Consider the following 14,819-nt stretch of genomic DNA (forward strand, 5'->3'; position numbering starts at 1 on the left):
CCCGGACTGCGTAGTAAAACCAAAATCATGGCTGTGGAGGCACACACCTTCTCCCACCGCTCTCCTCTCTGCAGTTTCTTGTGCTGCCCTCCATGGGAGCCGGCCCCACTCCCCATCAGAGGGAGAGGTCCCTGGCCTGAGCAAGTACGGCCGCTCTCACAGCATAAAGGTCCGAGTTAAAGTAAGCCATCCATGTCAGAGCCTAGGAAAAAGACATTGCTGCGTCCGCCTTCTCAGGAGAAACCTTCCACCACAGCACTTCCCCTGTCATGGGGAGAAGGGAAAGAAAGGGTAGAGCAGAAGGAGGGCAGGGGATAAGACACATCTCCCAGTAAAGCCACGTTCATGATGTCAACGCCAGTGCTATAAAACTTACACAAATGCTTGCCTTCATAGATACCAATTAGCCCCAGTTAAGCCAGTCTGATTTCTCATGAGCCCCAAGTGTCCCATAGGTCCATCTGCAGGTTTGTGATACGGAAAGGATGAAGCAAAGTTTTACTGGAAGGCCACCTTTGCATGTGTATATGTTTAGAGCAATTTCTACCCGGTTAAGAACAAATACATAGCCATTTGCAAACCGATTTTGACATTTAAAGACTCCATGGCTTCCCTAAAGAAGAGAGTGAATTCCTGGCACAGAGAACCCAGACACGGCTTTCCACCTTCCTCAGCCACAGCCTCTTCTTGCCTACACTGGGATAGCTGAGCTACCCATTGCCAGCAGACAACACAGGCCACTATATTGAAATTGAAAAGAACATTTGCTAAACATAACTGTTTAGCAAAAGCACAAACACCTGCTTGGCCTTTAAAAGGAATTTCTTTATTTCAGAATCCTCTCAGTTAAATGACTATATACTCAGTACAGAAGAGGAATTGAATGTCTTTGGACTGGCTTAACTTCATGTCAGGGTACATTTCCTGCATCTAGCGTACAAAGCACCTGTCATTTCTTTCCAGTCATTTTACATTTTGCACTTGAATAAATAGAATCCTTGCTGCAGAATATAAGGCCTTCCCAGCACCCTGGGCACCAAAATCCTCAACATTCTGGGATGCCTATGTCCCCCTGCAAGTTTCACCCTCCCAGATGAGAACACAAGAATGTATGGTTTTCCACTCAGGAGGCTTTGCCGTATGCATTGCATTAGCAGGCTACATAATACACAGCTGCATACAGTCTCTTCTCACCTCTGTAAGTGTAAGGTGAAGGTAAAATAATAACGATGATATATTGTTTACAATCATTTACCGTATTATAATTCAGCCAATAAAAAACATCAAAAAAGAAATAGTAAGAGCTCCTCAAAATGCATACAACTTCTAATCTCATTGTACCACAATTTTTGTAAAATAAAAAAATTCCTGTCAACATTGACAGTGCCTTCTGACTAATAGACACAAAAAACAGCATAATACCTCAGCACATTGCCCTTCTTTTAGCAATTAACTCTATCCCAGCTAAAACCATGACATCCCCGAACCTCAAGATTTTCACAGAGCGCCTCTCATGCCCTGTGTGCTCTGAAATGTGCAGCAAAACCAAAGGGAATTCAGCTGTTTCAGGAGCTGCTTAGCATATAATAGATACGGGCCAGCAATGCAGAGGAGATTCAGATCTCTGTCTCCATAGACAGCCTCTTGAAAGCATCAGTGATTGCAATAAGAGAAGGGTCATTAGTTTTTTTAAGCACATTGTCTTCAGGCAAGACTTTCAGATTTCAAAATGTATAACAAAAAGCATCAAATGATCTTTAAAATGCAAATATCTAAGCAGAAGTTACTGAGAAATCAAACTGCAGCTCCACTTAGCTAATGGCCAGGCACCGCTGCTATTCTCTATCTCTTACTAAATCTCTGGCATAATTAGAAAAGTACAGAAATACACAATACCAAGAAGAAAACAAATACCTTGATCCCAAATCTGATAATACAGTGCTGCAGAGTCCTCACTGTACATGCTCTTTTGCTCTTCACGTAAAATTAGTTTCGCTATCCCAAAGCGTTTAGTTACAGTTATACTTCTGCAATTAATCACGGCTATTGCTATATCTGTAACTGCTATCTATTGCAACATACAGAGAAGCAAAAACCAGATAGATAGATAGGCATATAGATTTATTCAACTTTCTAAGTGACACAACCTGAAAAGCTCAGCAAAGTCATTCTTAAAAAACAAACCATGCACCGAGATCAATTTATAAGCCAATAAGATAATTTTATTGACCAAAAAATTAAAACAAAAAGAACACGCCCATGAGATCTTGCCGCCACCATTAAAATAACATTCAGAAAGGTCCCAAGCATCAGGATAAGAGTTTCTAGAAAAGCACATAATTAACACCTGCATGAGACAGAAACAAGAGCTCATGCCTCTCATTCCCGCTTGCTAATACTTGTGGCCCGATCAACAAGAGAAACATTTAAAAGTATCCAAAAGTTTAGCGCTCTTAGGAACCCCTTCTTTCCTTCCAGTGCACACCCTCTCCCCTTATGGCAGTCCGCAAACACATCCAAGTTGACAGAATGATACCTACAAGAAATTTCAGAAGCTCTCATAAAAGGGCTTCGCATATGCAATCCACAGCACTGAACAGTGAATTTAAAAAAACCAATTTTTTTTCCGAGTTTGAAGTTTTTAAGCCTTGCGGATGGTTGGAGTAGGAAAAAGGAAATTTACTAGGCAGTACAAAGGAAATCTTGTTGTCCTCTATTGTGGCAGTGGGGGTGTTGCCCAATTCTAACTTATCTAGGTTGATAAAGGAAACCAAAGAACACGCCACTGAAAACAATTCCAACAAAAAAGGTACCCCTTTCTTACCTTAATAGTGCTTGCCATAATGTGATCAAGATTATTGATCGCTAATAATTGCTAATAATAATTATTGCTTCGCTCTGACCAGAAAGAAGTTTTGATGAGGTTGTTTAGAGCGGATGAGATTGTGCTAACTCTGGGAAATGAAGTCAGCCAATGGCAGGAAGAGGTTTCTATTGGTCCTGGCCACTGCAGCTCGAAGAAACAGGATATTTGGGAGTGAAGAGATAAGAGTCCTAAAACAATGTTGTTTTTCTTGATGATATGTGACTAAATTTTTTAAATTTTTTTTTTTTTTTTTTTTACAAAAAAGTCAATTGCCTGTGACTGCCTGGGCAGGTGTGATCTGATGTGCAGCAAGTGTGACATGCCACTTTCAGGCAGGATGCAGATGTCAGATGAAATGGGCCAAATTCGGCACTAGCTTCATGCAGTCTGTTCACTGGGGAATTGCTGATTCAGGGCCAAAGCCAGACTTGGTATAAGCGGGTGTAACTCCAAATATGTTAATGAAGTCTAGGCTCGCTTACACCACATCTATATTTGTCCATTAACTTCATTCCTGGATTCTTGAGCTATTGACACTTTCTTGCATACTTTTTTTCTCAGAGAAGCAGCAAGTAGATCGGAGACAATTGTTTCTTTTTGATGCCTCTTTCTTACTGAGGAAAGGAAGCCACAAAAAGGCATACATTTCAAAAGCAAACGACTGAATGCCATAAAGCATCTTAAATTTTCCACACTCTTCCTTTAATTCACAGCTCTATCTATGCACGAAAATGAGATCGTTTCACTGGCAATTCCCTTCCTGGGCAGAGTGTGATAGTCTTTTTTTTTCAGTGTTATATTTTTATTTGTCCTTTTGTAGCACTTGGCAGTCATGGGGCACCCCAAAACTACCAGCTGTGCAAACAAAATACTGTCCCTGTCCCAGACCCTTGCTTAGGAGTGCTGAACTGAAAAATGTAAAGAAAAAAAGAGAGAGGATGGGAATAAGAAAGGCAAAGTGTTTCTACAGTACCAGCCAGCATAAAAGTCCACATGTAAAGAACCACTCAGGATCCAGTGCTGGCACAACCCCCTTGCTCTTATGAGTTTTGTAACATTTTGTGTTTTCATAACAGACATTGTTCTTGGTGTCAAGAGATTCTGAGCTTTCAGCGAGAAAAGCTTGGAAACAGTACCCTCGAAAATTAAAAGAAGTCATAATGTATTAATTTTGTAATAACCTTGTAATTTTTAAAAGCTTGTCCTACTCTAACTGGTTTACGATTTCTCAGTGCTTCCTTTGACAACCTCAAACCATGGACATGCTGCTTGAAAGCACCGCAGCGCTGGGTAGATAATTCCCACTGTAATAAGGTTCTGCTTTCTGACCAGGGACTCTGGTATGATAGAAAAGAACAAGAAATAGTGATGGCTTGTCATAGCATTATTTAGCGGAGGCAGGTGACCTCACCCTCTCCCAATGCCTTCCTCTACTGCTCCTTAGTAAAAGAAAAGGAAATCTGAGTGTTCTGTAACTGGTGATGACTGCTGGCATTTGGTATGCATTTTTTCCAAATGGTACACAATGACAGTGGTAAGTTCCAGTTTACTCTTCCCCTCCTATCCTGACCCGGAGAAGGTGAAACGCGGCCATGCACTTTTCCAGAGATGCACCCGGAGGACACGAAATGCTTCCTGCTTGGCTCTCGGGCATTCGTCCTGCAAGCTCTGCTCCATCTCACACGAGGCAGGGCAGAGAAAGGCTCATCCACACGCCACTGCTAACAAGAATGGTTCTGCCACCCACTAGTTCCTGGAAATCCTCATTTCCAGGTGCCCCACGGGGACCGCAGAGCTGGAAATCTCTGAACACAATGGAGTGACACAGGACCAGTGCAACTGGGATCTGGCAGAGCTGCCCCTGGGGAGTGTCTGTTTCAAGCTTAGCTGTATGTCTGCCAGTTGGGCCCTGCATCCCAACTCATCTCCAGCTGCCTCACAAGCCTCAGGGCCTCCTCAGCCAGCCCAAGGGGCTGAGCAAGCCCCCAGCAGACTCCAGATCCCAATGGAGAGACTGGGAAGGGGAGAGCAGACATCCTGCTTTCCCACCCCCGTCTGGATCCTGAGGTGCCACAGGATCGACTCCTTGTACAAGTTTAGCTTGAGCTTAGTTTAAGAAGCTCTGGTTTCTTCCGCTGCAAAGATGCCTTCTAGTCACTTCAGAGTAATCCAGAGTCAGCACTGCTGTGCAATAGTTTATATTCTCCATTAGTTGATTCATACAGAAATACAGTGTTCACTGCTGAGTATCTTCTTGCAGTCTACATCCACTGAATTACTGTGCTTCTGCAGAGTAGGTAACTTCTGGTAACTTTCCTATTTTCATTATGAACAGTATGAAAAGAAAGCAATTTACAGTAATTGTATGTCATGGGGCTGTTGATTTCCTCCCTTTTCATCTCCAAACAATGAGCAAGACAGCCAAAAGATTAGAACCTTTTTCTTGACATTTCAAAGCATTATATAATATTTCAGTTGGGTGACTTCCACTCCAGTTAAGCCCATGATATTTTGGTTTTTTCTCAAATATATAGAGAGGCTTCAAGTGTCAGTTTCAGCTCTCCAGTGGATGGGATCTAACAAATTCATTCACAAGTAGGTTTTAGTAACCATTCTTCCCCAGCCTACCTCCATATAGACAAACCTCCTTTTGATTTATATAGGGCTTTTGGAAGCATAAGGCAGGCAATATCAGACTCTGCTAAGCTCTACTATTATTACATAAGTTTACAGAGCCCACAGCCTGGTAAGGATTTTGCCATTTTAAACTGGCACACATCCTGTGCCAAAGAATTCAATGAAGTTTATTTGACTTTCAAGCTAATACCCACAGGCAGACTTCTGAGTGCTTATGCTTATGTTGATCCAATTGCAAGACAGAGCCTTGGTATTGTAAGGAAAGGAAAATACTGGGTTATCAAATCACCATCATCCAGTTGCAAAAGAGAAATAGTACAAACACTTCTACTATTTTTCTCTTTTCTGCATTTTGTTGAGGTTGAATAGAAAGAAAATATGTTTTTGTTATGGTAGGCAGCTGTGCTATTGTCTGAAATAATGCTGTCTGAGTCTAAAAACATGCAGCTTGGTCAACAAACTGAATGAAAACATGAAAAAGTATTAAAAATCCACACAAGTCACCCAACACTCCCTTCCCCCCTTAATTTCTCTCTCAAGCTTGACACCCTAACTTGTCTAGGCTCCTTTCTGTTGGAACTTTTTCTACATTGAAGCCTGCATCTAGAAACCACAGAGCAACAAAACACTCCTGCATGTGCTTAACATTACACATGTGCTTAAGTTTCTTGATCAAAACAGGGGTTTTGCACATGCTTTAGAATTACAGCTGTGCCTAAGTTCTTTCCTGAATACAGACAGGCTTAAACACTGCTCTAAGTGCCTTCTACCTATAAGACTAAAGAGCTCCCTCTTTAGAGAAGAGCTTTCTAGACTGGAGACAAAGGATCCGATCTATTCTGACCCAAGCCTACTTAAACCAACAGGGCCCTGTACAGACCTAAAGATTTGGTCTGACCATGCAAAAGAAGTGATTAGACGAGATCCTAAACAAAGAAGATTGATTTCCAAAGAAAAAAGTTGTTTTGCTTCTTGAATCCTTTCTAGGACGGACTAGAAATACGTTCAATATGTACTCACCTAAACACATGCAAAATATTTCCAAAGAGATAATTTCTTATGCTATTTTAAACACCACTGCTAACTGTAAAAGACAATCCTGTCTTTAGATTTTTTTCATATCATATCCTCTAGAGTGTTAAGATGTATGAAATATATTGCAATATTCTCTATATAAACAGATCTGTAATCCATCTTGCTGTCTGGGAGGTAAACCAAGAACACTGCTGTCAGCCCAGGCTGACCAAGAGATTAGAGGCACACTCTCCTATCCTCACTAGTGCCGTTAAGCTTACTGTGTGCACATACGGTGTCTGCAGATGTGGGAAAGAAGAGAGGAGAGGGGAGGGAAAGGGAAAGGGAAAGGGGAAAGGAAAAAAGGAAAGGAAAAAAGGAAAGGAAAGAAGGAAAGGAAAAAAGGAAAGGAAAAAAGGAAAGGAAAAAAGGAAAGGAAAAAAAGGAAAGGAAAAAAGGAAAGGAAAAAAAGGAAAGGAAAAGCAAGCTCTGTTCTTCTTACCAACATTACAGGTAAAAAAGAGGTTCTCTTCTAGGTAAAACCAGGCTACAAATCAAAAAACTTGAGTACAATAAGACTTTGAATTGCAGTCTTTGGAAGCAGATTTTAAGAAATTCAGGCAAATTAATGCTACTTCATGGCACATGAATATACATACATCTGTAAAGGTCTTAATCCTCTCAAGAAGATGTAGCATTTTGCTTAAAGGAAGCTCCAAATATCAGTTTGGCCATGCTCTGCTCAGTGTGTGAGGGCCAAACATACTCTTACCAAGTTGTCAGCAAGCCCTTTGGCAGGACTTCCTCCCTTTAATTCACAGCTTACAGCTGGCTCTGAAAAAAATGTCTGTAAATCTGCTCAGAGGGGGAAACTCCCCCCTCACCACACAGAAAGGTCTCACAAATAGGCTTTTAGCAGGGGAGCACACGGGTGCTCGGGAGTACAACTGAGTTTCACAGCCTGCCCCGAGGGGCTGTGGGGCCGGCAGCTCAGGCGCTGCGCCCCAGGATGATGGACTCTCATCCCCCATGCCCAGGACTATGGGGACTTTGAGGCTGCTGAAGGGACCTCTGCCTTCCACACCTGAGTGGGTTTGATGCAGCACCAGGTCTGAGGGCATGGGACAAACTCTGCCGTAGAGAAAATGAGGTCCGGCTCTGGGGTGGGCTCGTGCCCATTGACCTATGGCTGGAAATGTGGAGGTCACCTCTGGGAGGAAGGTGCTAGTCTGAGTGAAGTGGGGCATCTGTTTTCACCGAACTCCAATCACTATGGCAAAGCAAACAGCCCACGTAAAGCCACGTAATTAATACCAATTACCACTACGTGGCCATCGGGGCAACGCAGCGCGCATCCCACGAAAAGCACCCCTTCCTCCAGCATTGTTTCCAAGCTTTCCGGCTTCTCATTTCCTTTACTATCAAGTCCTGCGCCGCAGCGGAGCGAGGAGGAGCATGCCTTCATCCCTTCGACCCTTCCCCAGCTGGGCTGAGCGCCCGGAGCGCCCCGGCAGCCGCGGGCAGCCGGGCAGCGGCGGTCACTAGAGGGTGCTCCGTGCCCCTCTAAAGGAGAGCGGCTGGCTCCCCGGGCTGCATTGTTTCCTCCAACACGACGCGATGAACAGCTCTTTCCAAAGTCAGAAATTACTTCTTTTCATAAAAAAGAGTATTTTAATAGAAGCCGATAAGAAAGATTTCTTCCTGCTGCCGCCGCGGTACCCACCGCCGGTTTTGCCCTCAGCGCTGGTTACGACTTAACGTCTTCCCACTCTCCCATCTTTGCTTCCTTTCAGTGACCCCATGCGCTGTCTTCAGCTACTCCAACCCGTTTGACCAATTAGTCCCGTCACATCTCTCCCCCATCCCCACCTTCCTTCCTGTCATAGCGATGAATTCACTTCACTCGATGGCAGAGCTGAAAAGTTGGGAGAGAGCCCGATTTGGGGGCAACATGGAGTTTTTCTCACTTCACTTCATGGATAATAGCAATCAGGAATGGATTGTTTTCCAATGGACAAAATTTTACAGAAATGAAATGTTGGAATTTTTCAAAGTGAAATTCAAAAGCACGTCATTTACCAACTCTGAGTCCCTGTGACTCAAGATATTTAAGCTCCTACCAGCCAAAATATTTTTGGTGACTACATCACTATTTGCCTGCCTTTTCTGTTCTGATCTTCTCTGGAGACCAGCTATACCCTTTACATTGCCACAAAAAAAACAAAACAAAACAAAAAAAAAACCCACAAAAAAACCAAACAACCCACAACACAGAAATGGGAAATTAAAAGAGACCTCTGTTTTCTGTTTACCTGAATTACATTGGCACAGTCACTATTATATTGACACTGGAGTTATTTGCAATAGCCAATGCCTGTACTTCATAACAGGGAAGTGCTGACCCACTCATTTGCAGACAGGAATTGAATTGCTGTTGCTGAAGTGGGATTCATTTCATCAGGCTTCAGTGATTTTAAATGTAGGTGTCCAGGCTAAGCTAGTTCTCCAAGACTACTTCTGCAGTTCCCAATGCAACTATCTTCTTCATGTCATTTAGTCTCACCTACAACAGCTGTCTAAAAGAGGAGAGATGAATCACACCTTCAAAGTACTTCTCTATCCCTCTTTCCATTACCTACAAAAGGAACCTTTACTATTACCTGAGACACTCAGCTTTTGGATAACTCTGCTTATGTGAGATGAATTATACCCAACTTTCCTTTCACTCTTCCTTAATTTTCCCATCTCCAGAACGTTAACAGCTGTACCACCAAATGCCAAAGGAGTGCTGTATGGATTCATAATTAAAGCGTGCTGAAATCTTCAGCTTAAAATTGCCACAAAATCTATTTGGTTTACATTTGATGCTAATTTAAAGCTGGTTAAGTGACAATGATAGCACAGGACACAAAACTCCCCAAAAACCGGAACATTTCAAAAAAGCAAATTCTCTGCAAGGAAAAAACAAATAATGGCAAGGGCAAAGGCCAACATTTGTCATCACTTTCTTCCAAATGTTTTAGATAATTTTAACTGAAATACACAATAGTTTGAACTGGTTATTACAGACTGCTGTCCTTCACAGTCTTACCATCCCTAGATTGATGGGCAGTGCACACAGCAAATATGCCTGGTGTACTGGATTTCTATGCTGTATTAGTGAGGCTTTTTCAAGATTTTCATCAAGAATGGAAACTATTAAAGTGTCTCTCACACTCTTCTGGCTTTTATAGCATGCTTTGGAGGACTGCGTTCTCTTTTTACCTCTCCGCAACCAGGAAGTCTATAGAAAATGCTTTCAACTGTTTCATTTGACCCTTCACCTCTGGGCTTTGCCTAATCTGCAAATTTGAATAGGAGGTATAGCTGTGCTTTTTTTCTCTCCTTCTCTCAGTAACTAGCTGAATTCCTTAAAGGACCAGACGCATCTAAAATTGGGACTCTTTGGGTATTGTACTTCTTTGTTAGTGGCTGTGAACAAGAAACAGATGTGAAATATGTGTTTGAAACTTAGTGACCCAGAAAGACCAGGGCTAATCCAGATCATGCTTAATAACTGAAATCTGCCACCCTTTGACTGCCTTGAGATACATGCACACACCCAGGAATATCCTCACCCCAGCAGACAGACACAAATAGAAACCCTCAGGACTTTTATACATCTTCATGCTAATTATGAACACAGATGAAGTTCAAGATTTGAAAAACAGCAAAAAAACTGATTCCCCATTGATCTTTTTCTCCAGTATTGATCACCCTCCTTCCATTTAGACAGATGTCTTCCACCAAAGGTGAATTCTTTGGCAATGGGGAAGAGTGAAAATGTAAAAGGAACAGTAGATGTATAAATGAAACTTTGGTCTACTTAGTTTGTCTCAATCTGTGCCAGGTATCTCACAGTGTCTTATGTTAAAACTGAAATAATTGCCCTGACTGCAGTAGGGACCCTTTGCCTGGTGCCACCCTCGGCCATAGGTGACAGGGCAGAGTTAGAAAAGCAATGGTGTGGGGGCTGATGGAGCAATGTGGTAATTAAGACTCCTCCATGAACAGTGTTCCTTTGTCAAAATTATGAAGGAGAAATTCAGGTTACAGGAGATGCCGTTTCCATCATTGGTCCCAAACACTGAATACAAGCTGCATACATACACAGTAAAACCAAACTATTTCCACTGCACTGGTAACTTGCTTTTCTTTTCTTTTTTTTTTTCTGTTTAGGACAGAAGAGTACATTTAGCTGGCCCTTTTAAATACTAAAATAATAGAAACAATCATCATTGAACAATTATTTTGCAATAAGATTCAACAAATAAATAGAAATTAAGGACTTGGAAAATGTGATAGTCATCTTCTAGGAATACTCCTGAGACTAGGCTGTGTGGTCCAAAAAGGATAAGATTCACACATTTCTGTAACTGCCTGATATTTCTGGCTCTCTCTAAGACCCAGTAATACCATATGCCTGTGAGAAAAAAAAATAATTAAAAAAATCCCTGTTAACTAACACTGGTCTATCTTGAGTCTCAGCTATACAATTAAACTGAAAATATTTACCACCTTTTTGAAGAGCAGAGCAAATATATTGAGAGGAAATATTAACCAAAAATTCCTGCAGAAACTGCAGTTTTCTTGTGGCTGTCTAAAGATCAGAGAGGATAGGTCTCAATCACAGCATGATGATGTGCTACAAATAGCTCACTCATTTCTCTGGCAATGAAACCCCCCATTCCTCTCTCTTCTGCTAGGTCCCACGTCTGGAAGCTTTACCCTGTATCTGCAGTGGTGGTCATGCAGGATCGTCCGGGTAGGAGAAAGGACTTCTGTTTGGAATCTGGGTGATTCCAGGAACAGGCTGTTGGCAACTCTCTACCTTTGGTGTTAATCAAGCAGTTTATAAAATAAATTTTTACTACCAGAACGAAACGTGCCTGTGAATTCTTCTAAAGAGTAACAGCGTCTGTACCTTGGATCTGTAAAGCTTGATGACAAATATCAAGTGTTTCAGACACCCAAGAAATGCCACATTGATAAAGTCCTACCTGATCTGATTTCCGTATGACCACATTTCTAAAGCTCAGTACATTTAGAGAAAGAATTTCCAACAACATACAAGAAAATCAGATTGTTATCTTAAAAGTACTACAGTGAAATCAAAAGACTTGGCAATGATAACCAAAATATTTTCTCTTGGGGACCAAATACACCCACAAGAAAGAGAGCAAAGGAGTTCTCAATTGCTTGAATGGATAAAAACTGTGGGCATAGAATGCTTACCACTTAAAGAAAAAAGCATTGAATATAGTTAATTGCCAAGATAATTCTAATTCATAGTTTTTACAGACCTGGATTTGTCATCATCACCACAATCTCTTTACTCTTATCTAAAGCACTTCGTACATTACACAGTGTTTTAAGAAAAATAAAGACAATGAGTTGCTTCCACTGACATGGATGGCAAAACTGCTTTCACCTCAGGTGGACTAAGGTTTTGACCCACTGAGAATTAAACAAAATTACACATTATCACAGTTTCCTGCAAACTGGAAATTCAGGGTTTTGAAGGGCTCTAAGTAAGTCATGTTACGAGACACAAAAAGTACTGTCCAATAACAAAAAATGAGCAGAAGTGGAAACAGGGAGGGAACCAATAATTGATAGGATTTAATGCATGATTTAAGGCCCAGGAAAGAATCCCTAAAGCCTTCTCTTACTATGAAAGGCTTGCCAGACATGTGTGAAAAACTTGCTAAAACATGTGTGTTGAATTACCTTGGTGGCCTGTGACTTTCCCAACAACCATTTGCAATTAGCTGGGATCCAGTAAAACAGAACTGAGGTTTTGTATGCAGCATTAGTCCCGTAGAACGGGGCATTTATTCTAAATGGATCTGTGTTTTGGTCCCAGCCCTAGAAAATGCCAAACTTTTCCAGTTCATGGCACTCAACTCCATGGGGTGTCTACTTTTTCATCTCCGTCTTCTCAGAAGACTGTATCAACTGAAAGATAAACGTTTAAACTATCCCTTCTTCTGTTGGGCTGGAGATGACTTTGAATACCTTGAACTCACTCTAGAATTAGTCCATTATTCCCCACAAAGTACTGTGACTGCTCTCCAGAAGGAGTTCCTTGTTAAAACATTTCTATCTGAAGTGCTACTGCATTTCTCAAAAAGGAGTTGTGGCATTAAACAGTTTGGTTTCCTTTGCACCTTTGCCCCTAATCCTTCCACAGCTCTGCCAAGGACTCATCTGCTCCCTCCCATCACCCATGGATGTTGTGCCAGACTCAGGGTGCTGTAGCCAGTCTGGGTCCATACAGGTGCCCATGTGCTAGGCAGCTGTAGCCAAAATCAATGCAAAATGCACCCAGTGCAGCACAAAATGCTCCTCCTGCCTTTCCCTTGGTAGGCACACAACTTGCCTCCCTCACCTCCCTGCTGAGCTACACAACCTCATGGAAAGCTGGTTATCCTTGAGCTCTCAGCCCCTCCATTGAAAGGGTGGAGAGCTCTGTTTCCTTATGAAAGCTGGAGAGGATCTACTTGAGACAGGTAAGTCCTCGACACTTGAGGACAAACCTGTCCCAGACTGTCCCTCCAGTCAAATCTGTCTCTACACTGAATGGCTGCATTGATGGAAGGGCGATCCTCTCTTCACCCATACAGTTGTAACCAGTGTCCCATACACAATTCTATTTTAACAACCAAGAGAATCAAGGGGAAAATTTTGTTTGTCTTGTAAATGGCAAATTTGTTACAAGGAGAGGGGAGAAGACATGTTATTCATGTCAGTGTCTTTTTTTTTTTTTTTTTAAATGACCTGGCATTAAAAGAAGGAAAAGAAAAAGGGAAAAGAAAAGGGAAGGGGAAAGGGAAAGTAGGAGATTCTCCTTAGACTTCGAAGTAACCTAAGATTTAAGTGTTAATATTTCAAAGCTTTTCAGTTCTTAGATTCAACAAAGGACACTATTGGTACCTGCATTGTTGTACTTAGCAACTGTAGCTGTTGGATTTCTTTTTAATGACCTCGTTTTGGTTTTGAAATAACACCACAGATCTGAATTTCTGTCCTTCAAAGACTTATATATGGGCTTATCTTTACACAATTGAACATGACATTCTCATTGACTTTGGTGAACACTACATAAAATGTAAGAAATGAATTTATGGATGTGGTTTGGCAGGCTTGGGACTTTATTTTTTTAATTTTTACTTTTTCTGAGAATTTTCATTCTAGCTGTAGCTGAGCCTCTATTCATGCCTTCACATACCATAGGCACAAATACTTGAAGCCGCTGCTTTGCATGTCCAGTGTAGGTCAGTCAACTGGGAGATTTACCAGTGTCATCAAATAATCAGAGTTTCAGGAGACCTAAACAGCAAGTAAAAAAGAAAAAATGCAGGCAACTTTCAGAAACCCTGGTCTTTCCTGTCTGATGTGGAAAATAGTCCTCAACAGCCTTTTTTTTAGACATGACATTGATTACGGGCTTACCAAAAATATAGAAAAATGCCATTTGAAAAACAGTCCAGTATAGAGGGATTGACCTTCCTACCCTGAGCTGCTGACACTACTACGAGAACAAGTACTTCATAAGGAGTTACTCACCATATCAACCTACTTCACCAGCTAGCCACAGGTATTTAAGATGACCAGGTGGTTTAATACCCTAGCACTCAGGCACAGTGCATGCTCCCTTCCAAGGCAGCTGCAGTCTTCCAAAGATCTCTTACCATATGCAACATTTTCATCACAGTTTGGTGAAATTGTATTTACTTATGGGCAATGCAGTTATTTGCCAAAGAATGTTGTTTGGGGACAGCCAAAACCATTTGCTAGTTCAGGACAAACTTGCTGATTAGTTTTGGCCTGAACAAAAATAACAGCAGGCTTTGAAAATGCTGGGCACTTGCTTAAGTGGTTTCAACATGTTGTTTTCAGGGCATTTGTCATGAAAGCAAAGGAAGGGAAGAGCATGATTCTCAACGTTTTCAAGGAGGGAAAGCCCCCCCTCCTTTCTCCACGGTAGCCCAGCACATGCTTAGGCACAGCAGTCCCATCACCTCCATCCCCTGCCAGCAGGACTTGCCACCTGCCAAGACAGCAGCTTCATCATTCAGTCACTCACTCCTCGGCTCAGCCTCTTGCTTGCTCTTTAACTGTCCTGTACAAAGTGGGACAGAAGAAATTACAAGCAACTGAACGATGATATAACACTCAGTCAGATGCTTTTCTGGATTAGGACCTTTAATCAGAAACTCCTCCTGGGTCCTGCACAACGGCAGCCCCAGATCTCGGAGTT

General features: G+C 41.9%; 1 protein-coding gene across 5 annotated transcripts in view; it reads right to left on the minus strand.

The window, feature by feature from the left end:
• The window catches only part of ERG (ETS transcription factor ERG), a 148,054-nt gene that overhangs the window by 60,378 nt on the left and 72,857 nt on the right, over positions 1 to 14,819 (minus strand). The window contains exon 1 of one of the 5 annotated variants that reach the window (XM_064471828.1): positions 2,825 to 3,169. The exons of 3 other annotated variants lie outside the window; for them this stretch is intronic. In XM_064471828.1, the coding sequence (XP_064327898.1) occupies positions 2,825 to 2,842 (18 nt within the window). In that variant the 5' untranslated portion in view covers positions 2,843 to 3,169. Of the gene's footprint in view, positions 1 to 2,540; positions 2,562 to 2,824; positions 3,170 to 14,819 lie in introns of those variants that run through there. One more of the 5 variants, XM_064471847.1, reaches the window with a different exon arrangement.

The sequence above is a fragment of the Phalacrocorax carbo genome, chromosome 1 (genome assembly GCF_963921805.1).
Source record: "Phalacrocorax carbo chromosome 1, bPhaCar2.1, whole genome shotgun sequence".
In the NCBI taxonomy this organism is placed as follows: domain Eukaryota; kingdom Metazoa; phylum Chordata; class Aves; order Suliformes; family Phalacrocoracidae; genus Phalacrocorax; species Phalacrocorax carbo.